This window comes from Rhamphochromis longiceps, linkage group LG17 (genome assembly GCF_057381845.1).
Source record: "Rhamphochromis longiceps isolate RC_006_pf linkage group LG17, R_longiceps_female_GT1.1, whole genome shotgun sequence".
In the NCBI taxonomy this organism is placed as follows: domain Eukaryota; kingdom Metazoa; phylum Chordata; class Actinopteri; order Cichliformes; family Cichlidae; genus Rhamphochromis; species Rhamphochromis longiceps.
This window is the reverse complement of record NC_140573.1, coordinates 3292677-3303045: the sequence shown is the minus strand read 5'-3', so window position 1 is coordinate 3303045 and position 10369 is coordinate 3292677. Positions and strand designations below refer to the sequence as shown.

Sequence of the window (10369 nt, the reverse complement as noted above, 5' to 3'; positions counted from 1 at the left end):
GGCTTCACCTGTTGAGACATTTATAAAAAATCCTGGAAACAGACGTGTACATATCATATCCTTAACCATAGCGGAGTGTCGACCAGCGTGCGCGATGGCAGGTCGCTGAACAGGAGATGAAAACATTTGCACATTTGCAATCAAGTTGTGTAATCCTTCGTGGTCTTCCCCTCTGCATTAGCAGATAAAGAATAATACAACGTATCGCTATTGGTGCAATACTAGGCGGGCTTTTTCTGTTTCTAACAAATAAAAAAGACTTTTTTACGTCAGTAATCCGTCACCGAGGATCTGAGCAGGTGAGCTGAAAGTGCACACCTGTCACTTATTAGCAGCCTGCTGATTCAAGCCCCGGCCTTCTTTTAATAAACGCGACCTACTTTCCTTTGCTGGATTTCCAACGAACATGTAAGGAAATAACTTATCACTACCGGTTCATACAAACTTATCTCACTCAAATTCAGCGGATTCATATGCTTCTAATATTTTCAGGAACTCCTTACAGTACTCGTTCGTCTTCTTCATCCTGGTGCCTCATGTCATATCGCTCGGTGAGTTTGGTTGCTGAGGTAAAATGGTGAAAATAAAACGTGACATCTGGAGGTATTCTCATCGACTTTCTTCCAGGACGCTGCAACGATATTTCCTTCTCGTTGTGTTGGATGAGCAAAGGGAATGATCTGGACAGGTAAACGTGATTCATAGATTTGCATAATCTCCCCCTGTGCTGTTCAGAGACCTCAGGACAAATGTAAAAGGGATGAAATAAGTATTTAGTTTCTTAAATAAGTTGGTAGTACAGAGGTTTTAACATGAAAAATATGCGTCAGGTACCTTAATTAAAAGTACCTGTATTTACAGAACTGCATACATTATGATCAAATAATTCTTAATGTTTGTTTATTAAAGTTTAATGTAACAAATGTTTTTAAGGTCACTACAACCTCAAGAATTCATACACCAATGACAAAACGTCCCACTATTACATTAGAACTACTCAACTGAAGTAACTGAGTAAATATACTATGTTTAGTTTTGATCAAAGAGGTCTAATGAGCTTAGCCAAGATGACTTACTGTATTAGATGATAAAGAGAACGGCTTGTTAAAACTTCAAATGTGACCGGATCATGTTATGCTGCCCATGTCTGAATAAGGGTGACGATAAACAGGCAGCTATTAATCAGTCACATGGAATGATCATGTAATATACAGGAGAAAATGAGGTGTACTGTTTCCCATTCTTGAAGGAAAAATGGAGACATATGGCTCAATGGCACATCATTGAAATCCATCAGAAAGGTGGGCAAAGTGACTTCTGTGACTCTGTCGCCGGGTGTTGAAAACCAGCTAACCCTCCAATATGGTGGCTCTGTCCAGGCATGGACTCTAACAGTTCCCCAAAGCCCACGTAAGCAACATACCTTCTTAATCCCAATTTAATTTGACACCCCAACCTCTTGTTTAATGTTCCTTTAAATGTGTTTACCTCACCCCAAGGTATAAAGTTTACTAAAGTCAGAGGCCGAAAGCAGCCACTACAACATCCAACAAATGCCACTAAGGTACTTTTGACAACAACTTTTACACAGATGAGTGGTTATGTTAGATTTCATGCACAGTCCACCTCACTGCATAGTTTGATTGCTGTTGGGATCTGATCGTTCCTCAGGATTTCCTCAAGTTGTTGAGTCCCACTGAAGTGTTTGCATGTGAAAATGGAACAGTATACTTCCAACAGGAGGAAAATTTCTTCCTTGCTTTGGGTGAGTGTCGTTCCTATAGTTGCACTTTAGACAGCAAAACTGGGAAGTCACCTGAACCAGCTATGAAATAGTCCTTAGCAACAGAATTGTATAAAACCACAGGGTGTTATTTATACATGGTTAGTTGTTTCCTAATGTTTATACCCTGTATTTATAATAAACTGGTAAAAGATGCCAATTTTGTCATTTAACTATTAGCAAGAAGGTAAGTGACCATTACTGATGTTGAATATTCAGGAAAGGTTCTAGTCTCTTCTGCCTTGCATTGATGTTTGCTGCTAACTTAATCCAACCAGTATCTAACCAGTTGATATTTAAGTTGTTTGGAGACCACGTGACCTGTAGCTAGGCTACCCTAGCGTGGATATCATTGAAGTAAATGCTTTTCACCTCTACTCGAGCACTCAAAGCTCTTCATACAACATGTGTTTTTCACCTGTTCTATCTAACATTTGCACTCCAGCGAATGCATTGGAGGGTAACCTGGGCTTCAGTACCCAAGGATACTTAGCATACAGACTGGAGCAGCCAGTGATCAAACCACCAACCTTCCAAATGGTAGATGACCTGCTCTACCTCCTGAGCTGCAGCCACCCAGTTGTGCTGTAAAAATGTTTACCATTCAAACTATTATGATGATTAAGATGAACGTGTGCGTTACTGCTGCAGTTTTCTGCATCTTTAAAACTATTTTTTTCTCCTCAGGTCACACAATGCGCCTCGCTTGCAAACTGGTGTCCCGCAGTCCCTCCATGTTGCTGGTTTCCTGGGAGAGGAATCAACCAGATGTCATCTATAGTCACAATGTGACTTTGTACCATGTTGAACTAGGCTCCTATAACACGCATACTTTGGATGTTACCTCTCACAACCACTACCGCTTCTCTGCTCTGGACCCCTGCACCCTCTACATGGCCTGTGTGGAGATTGCAGACACTCTCTCCTTAGCATGCCTCTCTACTATTACTGGTATGGACTAATGAGTGATGTTTAGTTAATTAAAGTACATTTGCAAAGGTTAAAGGCCTTAAATTCACATAACAACCTCTAGATGGCGCCAACTATGATTTTTTTTTTTTTTTTTTTTTTTTTTTTTTTTTTTAACCTCAAAGCTTTTTGGGGGTTTTTTGTTTTGTTTTAAGTGACACTGCTATCAGTTGTTTTCAACGCATGCTAAAACTGCTGCTGTAGCTCTTGTTCTGTTTCTCGTCAGATCCAGATGTTCCAGAGAACTTTGAGGTTACATCATGGAACAGCAGCAGCATATCTTTATCCTGGGACTGCCCTGTGAACAGCAAGTACTCTGTCTTCCTTCTCACTGCCTTCCACCTCAACGGTACAAACCACATCACAGACGAGGTCTCGTTTTGGCACAAAGATAACTTTGAGGTCAGCTTGTCTGACCTGCAGCCCTGCAGCAGAGTGAAGTTTGGCCTACAGACTGTTTGCCAGGCAGGAATCGAGTCCCGCTACAGCAAGATGGTCCTGAATGACGGAAACTCTTGTATGTGACTCACATTTTTGACCGTACTGGCACTCACTTATCTCCCTATAGAATAGCATTTTTAAATTTAAAACTTCATGCAGAGTAGCTATTAGTTATCCTTCAGTGAAAGCCCCTTCTGCTTCTCCCTCAGTCCATTCCAACATTGAGGACTTGCGTCAAACATTGTTTGGCCCCACCAACTACACCCTGAGCTGGGAGGTGAGGAACACCTCTTCCATCTCCATGTTCAGAGTGTTTCATGAAGGTGTGCTGCAGGGTACTACTCTCATGAACAGCTACACTGTGAGGGGGCTGCTGCCATGCCAACAGTACCAGGCCAGGGTGGAGGCACTTTGTGGAGATGGTGTGCTCATGAGTCCTAAGACGGTCACAGCACAAACAGGTAAAACATGACCTGTGTGCGTTGGCCAGCCAAGTTGTGTAACTGGTGGTGTTTGGCATTTAATAATGTAACTACTTCTAGTGTTAATGGGATTAATGAAATATTGAATTATAAGTATAATTATATTGTAAACTGGTAGTTGCCATACATTACTGAATTTAAAACGGCTGTCTCAGGATGGTTCAGTAAGTCAGCTAAAGACATGTTTGCTCTATTAGCTTCTCTCTATTTTCACTGTCAACTTATCTTACTGCTGCTATTTGTAACATGTTGGGCTTCATATGTATGATGTTATTTACTTGTCTTTGTGTCCTCTGTATTGATTCTGCATGTGAATCCAGGACCTTACGGTGTGTCTGAGCTGACGTACCACTCTAATGACTCTGCTGCTGTGTGGACCCCTAGTAGCCCACAGCAGCAAGCTGTGGGCTTCGTATATGAGCTGTCCCTGAAGAACGGCACCACCATCGACAGCAGCCGTGTGTCAGTCACAAAGCTACGCCTCCTCGGGCTGGAAGAAGGGAAAACTTATGTTCTCAATGTGTGGGAAGAATGTGACAACCAGCTGGAGTCTGAACATTCGCATTTGTTTTTCATGGCAGCCAATTCATCTAAAGAGCTCCATGTGAGGGCTGGTGGACCTGCTCACGACATGGGTTGGTTTGACATACCTTTATTTCAATAGTCTTTGATGTAAACCTTTACCCACTGTTCCCATTTCCTGGTGTCTTTAGAACTAGAGTTAGATTATGACAACACAGGTCTCACAGTGGTTGTACCCTGGAAACTGCCTGAGGATCTAGACAACGGCACATCAGAAGCTAAAGATAAAATAGAGGAGATCTTCAACAACAAGGTGAGCAAAACATCAAAAATTAATATCAGCAGCTATGGACTAAAAACTCTGTAATTGGCTCATCTTAATTTTATACAATTCTGTATAAAAAGTGAAAACCCGGCTTAAAATATCTCCCACTCTTCTACATCTAATGTTAGCTAGGGTGCATAGTGAGAGGGAAAAACCTTAAGATGACAGATCTGAGTGTGCTAATTTACCTGCTAATAGTAGCTCTGTTTCCAGAGTAGTGAAAAAAGGTCAGCAACACCTTGTTTAGCTCACTAGACTCTCATCGGTCTCATATTTGGAAGTAGGTGAAGTTGTGCCAGAAATTTTTGCTTTTATGTTTTAATATAAATTTTTAGCTTTCAGGTTTGAGACGTTCATATTTAAAAGCTGGCAGACTGCAAGGTGCCATACATGAGTAACCTCACTCTCTATGCTTGCTATTCCATTTTAAACTTTAAAACTTATAATCAAGGTTTTTAGTTTCTTATGAGGGTTACTGAATTTAAGGTTGTTGTTTCTTTTTGTTTTTTAAATTTATGATGACTTGCCAAGTTGAAACTTTGTATTGTCCTCCAGCTGCAGGAGCTATTGAAAGATAAGCCAGTTCGGATAAAGTTGGACTCTTTTGAACCTGCAGATGAGCCAGACAAAACTGAGATTTTCTTCACGGCTTTTGATGCCTCCCAAACTAAAGAAAATGTGCCCGTACCTATTGAAGATCTTCTGTATTACACTGGCTCTCTAAATGCCACCAACATCACTGTTAAAGGTGGAGTCATTTACTGGGATGGTAAGTGTTGGTAAAAAGCTGGCTCAGCCCTTGCCAGTAAAAACCTTCATGTTTTTAGTGGAATTTTATTTTCTTTGCTTGCCTTGTTAGGTCCAGACCTGTGTGCTTCCAAACAGCCTTTATGTTCTCACAATTCTCTGTGCATCAACACTCTGGGCTCATATTCTTGTGTATGCCAGCATGGTTACTATGACGTCAGCTCTGTGACTGAGCGTGCTCCAGCTTCACATCCAGTCTGCCAAGGTACAGAGACCTCTCATCAATCTCTTAAACCTATGTATTTTATTTTAAAAGCTCATCCTTTAAAAAAAAAATGCTTGTGTAGTAGTACAGCTGCTGATTTTTTGTTTTGTTTTTTTGACCCTCGATTTCAAACAGAAAAAGGTCTCTTCAGCCGGTGTCTGGATAAATTGATGGCTGGTGCAATAGCAAAGCCCTACCTGCATTCTCGCATGGGAGGAGCAGTTGCAGTGAAGCTGAATGATGGTCGCTGCATTGTGAATGAGAGTGAGACACTGTACTACTTCCGTACCTCACGAAAAGTCTCTGAATGTGGAACCGAGAAGCAGGTGAGTAACTAAGCTCAGCAAGAAGCTCTGAAAGGTTTGTTTGCCAGACAGATTTCTTACCAATATTAAAAAAGACACTCTGTTAGTTTTCACTCAGTATCCTAAGTTGTCAGCCTAGCATACACCGGTGACCTCTGAATATTTGCCCTCGACAGGATTGATTGCACAGCATTATGTGATATGCATGTCATGCCACAGGTGAGGGATGGAAAGATTTTGTATTTTTGTGCAGTCCTAGTGATCTTTGTTTTGTAAGGCAAACGCATGTGGTGGGTGCCACTGCCTACCTCATGACTGGATATTTGCTGGATAATTAATTAATCATAGTCTGCATAAAGCATCCTGAGTCCTATAATCTTATTTAACAATAGTCTGAAAATTGTTGCTCTCCAAGTGATATGATGTATACTCAAATTAGGGTTTGTTTTCCCAACTTGAATGCATCTGTTTAGCTGTGTGCAGTCAAATTAGCTGAGTTTTACAATAATGGATTTAATTTTACAGTTTTCTTTCTTTCTTTTTCTTTTTTACTCCTTCCCCTCATACCTGTGGTTTGAGTTTTATTTCTGTTTGTCGGTTTTGTCTAGGTTAACAAAACTCACATCAACTTCCAGAATACTCTGAGTGTCACTTTGACCAAAGGGCAGATGATCAGCAGGCGGGACCTAAAAGTGGTGTGGAAGTGCGTTTACCCACGACATTATGTCCGCAATGCTCAAGTCAGCGTGGATATGGAATGGTGAGATTCATCAAATCCCAGTGTTTGTAGGAATATTCATACAATTACCAGTTTGGGGTTTAAGTAAATGCAACCTCACAGAAACTACAAAACATATTAGACTACGTTATATACAAAAATTAAGCCAAAATGCAGAAGCAATGTGTGAAAACACTGTTAATGTTTCCATAGGGATTAAAAATGTAAGACAACAGCAGCAAAGTTTGTTTCTCAAAGATCAATATAATCTTCTGATCTTTGATCAGTGGGAGCAATTTGAAGTCTTCAGTATCACAAATGGAAAGCATTCAAGATGTTTGCATATCTTCTCAGGAGTAGAATCTGTCCCAAGGTCACACTGCAGTGTTCAGAAACTGCAAAACGCCCAAGAGATGCATCTCAGACTCTACAGGCCTCAAAGTTCAGAACAATACAGTTAGGGGGGGAAAGGCTGAGCAGATATGACTTGTTCAGCCTTTTTGTAAATATGGAAGCATGGATTATGTTTACAAAACTCGTAGAACCAACTGCAAGACTTTAGACAGATGAAACCAAAGTTGGATGTTTTGCCATAATGTACACCCTTTGGAAGGTTGGTGATTTTGTCTAGTTATGTAGCCACAGGACCCGAGTTGACCATACATTCCTTACCAAATTATTGTAAAGACAAATATGAAGCCAAAAGTTTTACCAAAAAATGTCTGTTATTCCAGTTAAAATCATGATGTGTCTGAATATTTATTCCCCTGATGCATCCAAAATATGTTTTGTTGGCCTTAGATGAGAAACTCATTGCAATGAAGGTGAGGGGGGTAGTAGTAATCTTTAATGTAGGATGAGGAATACTGGAATACGTTTAAATTAAGAGGTTAAACCTGTTGGGAATGCTGTGGTAGTGCTTTCACGGGCTGTGCATGAACAAATCCATGCAAACTTCAGTGAAGTGAGGCAGGTGTGCTTTCTTTTTATCATAATGTACTGTAAATCAGGGCAACATGAAAGAAAATGACTTCTTAATTGCCCCTTGGGGATAAATAAAGTCTCTCTGATCCTGATTCAGCTCTCTGACTCTCTGCTTGTAGGCTCACTTCCATGACCTTGGTGGAGTTTAACTCGTCAGTGCACCTGGGCCTGAAAATGACCTTGTACAGGGATGAGTCTTACACAAACAGTTACAGGGATGCCATAACCCTGGAACTCGAGGACACACTGTTCTTCCAGGTGGCTCTGGAGACAAACGGCTCTTTTGCTGTAGACCTGCTCCTGCAGGTGAAGTCGTGCTGGACGACTGAGAGCATCGACCCTCACGACCCTACCCAGGGCGTCCTTTTGCAAGATGGGTATTCATGAAATCTCGTTTTATGTTTGACAACTAGGATCCATTGCTGAGCATGCAGCTGGCAATGAATGGGCTAGACTTTGAACATACCAAATACCTATTCCTCTTTTTTTATATTATTAGAATAAACCTTTTTAAAACTTTATGGTTATAGATATCATACTGTGTGCGTGTGTATGTCTCAAGCTTTCTCAGTTGCTCTGTTAAGTCTGGTTCCTCTGTGCCCACAGACTTGATGACTTTCAGAAGATACATTTTGAAAGGTTGGGATTGCTAAATCTAACCACACGCTTATGTTTCTTCCTTGTTGCGTATGCCTTTCAGTTGTCCTGTTGACCCCACTTTCCACTGGCTGTCTGTGAACGGTCTGGCACATAGAAGCAGGTTTTCCATTCAGATGTTCAACATGCCTAAGAAGTTACCTCTTTACTTCCACTGCCTGGCCAGCATATGTGGACATGATGAAGACTGTCGACTGGTAAAATGGCCAATTGTTTCAAGCTTGAGATGCACTTGGTAAAATAATGTAGTTCATCCATTTGATGTAAGTGTCTGGCTACAGGTTACTCAGACAAAAGGGACGGACAGGTGGGAACATTGTCTTGTTTCTGTCCCCACTCTGATTGTGTCTTGGCATGCAACAACTACTGCACGTGTGTGTCACTGCATGTCAGTCGCAGTGCATTTTGTTTCCTGCTTGGCTGTCATTATACTGAAACGACATTCATATAGTCATGGCTGTAAGTTTTGACAGGTTGTTTTTCATGCACTTTGCCACTTCAGTTTTTATTTGGAGTAGGACTCTTATTTTAGTTTGGTTTCTATGAATAGAGGAAAAAATATCTTTTTTTGTAAGTTTCCAAAACATTTATTGTGGAACATTTAGTTTGGATATTTTGACAAATAAGGCCACAGTGAGATTCAGCCAAATCCCATTTTGAGGTGGTCAGCTTTGCACTTGGATTTGATATCAGCTGTTGGAATCTTTAAAGTGCCGGTACACTCTGAAGACAAGAGCTCAAAGCTTTTAGGTTACAAAAACCTACAGGTACATGAAATTCCCTTAGGTGACCATTATTGCTCATTTAACATGCTGCTGTGGTTCAGTCAGATTGGTGTTAAATTTATTTACCTTATTCTATCCAGATTTCAGAAGTTTATTTGTTTGTTTTGTGTTTCTGCATGAGTCTAAAGTTGACTCTCATTCTGTTGCAGAAATGCACTGGCAAGCAGCACACAAAGAGGTCCGTGAGTCAAATGGAGAGTGAGGGGAAACACGCTGCTGTCGTGTCTGCTGGACCTTTGATTGTCAACACAAGAGTGAAGTCAGCTACACCGTCTTACTGTAAGCTTGTCAAGGGATCATTCAGTTCATTCATTCAAATTTAAGACTGAACTCATAAAAGAATCTGCATCTGCTTCCATAACCGTTCTTAGATTACAATGCATCAATGCATTTCTGTTAGTTTTTTGTTTTAACTTCAATTCTACTTGGTTCATATAAAAAAGGCAGTCCTGATATACACTGTCACTGATCTTCTAATATGTCTTGACTTGCTGTGCATGTGTGTAGCTGTGTGTATTGTGAATACAGGGGTGATGAAATGAACCTATATCCATCTCTTTCCAGGGGCAGAGTACATGACTGTAATAGCCATTGTGGCTGGATCAATAGGCTTTCTGGGAGTAACGGTGCTCTTAGTGAGTGCTACCAAAGCAATCATGACTTACTATGAACAGCTACGGTCCCAATAAAGTGTCTGAAACAGTATGTGTAACTTGTTGTTTCCTGCTGTAAACTCTCGGACTGTTTCTCAAGTAGTTTGTACTTGTTCTCGCTAATGAGTTTGCACGCGAGTGTGGACTTCCCAGGAACACAGCGCGATCATTTTACAATTGGAACGACAGTGTACTTGATGACGTCTCCGTTCCAGAGTTTTTACTGCCTTCCCCTCTTACTTTAACTGTGATTAATATTTGCAATGGAAATTACACATGACATGAGAAAATTATACATGATGTAGTAGTTTTTTGTTTTTATTGTTTTTTTTTTTGTTTTTAAAACAACCAAAACAAAACTACTATCTTAGAACTTTGACTAGAACTTTGGCAAAATTCACTTTTACATGTCATGTTTCATAATGTCTAACTAGAAAAATTTGTCAGATGAATGTTTTGGTGTATTTCAGCCCATGAAACATGTTTTTCACCAAAGATTTTAGCAATTCTAAAAATTCAAACTATTCAGCTATTAGCATTCACACTGCATTTTTGACAGGAAATGCATTTTATATACCAGTTTCAGTTACTGTTGTTCATATGTTATCAGAATGGGTTGAAACTGTATTAAATGAATACCATCAATGTGTTATCTTACTGGACTTGTGGAAGTATTTTGAGAACCATAAGAGACAAATGTTTGAAAGGAAAAAAAATCTTGAATCTAGATGGA

At 40.3% G+C, this 10369-nt stretch overlaps 1 protein-coding gene across 1 annotated transcript; it reads left to right on the top strand.

Moving 5' to 3' along the window:
• Positions 1-94: 94 nt before the first annotated feature.
• LOC146649087 (uncharacterized) lies at positions 95-9672 on the top strand. Its single transcript, XM_085387557.1, has 19 exons — positions 95-101; positions 465-551; positions 628-688; positions 1250-1410; positions 1500-1564; positions 1672-1765; positions 2471-2734; positions 2979-3269; positions 3403-3654; positions 3996-4310; positions 4389-4510; positions 5078-5291; positions 5382-5534; positions 5670-5860; positions 6448-6599; positions 7661-7918; positions 8242-8395; positions 9133-9262; positions 9548-9672. Exons 1-19 carry the CDS (start codon positions 95-97, stop codon positions 9670-9672), a joined length of 3096 nt encoding a protein of 1031 aa, XP_085243683.1.
• Positions 9673-10369: the final 697 nt, after the last annotated feature.

Excerpts from the sequence above, each read along its gene's own strand:
- LOC146649087 (XM_085387557.1), top strand. Across the intron at positions 552-627 it reads GCCTCATGTCATATCGCTCG|GACGCTGCAACGATATTTCC; the intron begins GTGAGTTTGGTT and ends ACTTTCTTCCAG. Across the intron at positions 9,263-9,547 it reads GTCAGCTACACCGTCTTACT|GGGCAGAGTACATGACTGTA; the intron begins GTAAGCTTGTCA and ends ATCTCTTTCCAG.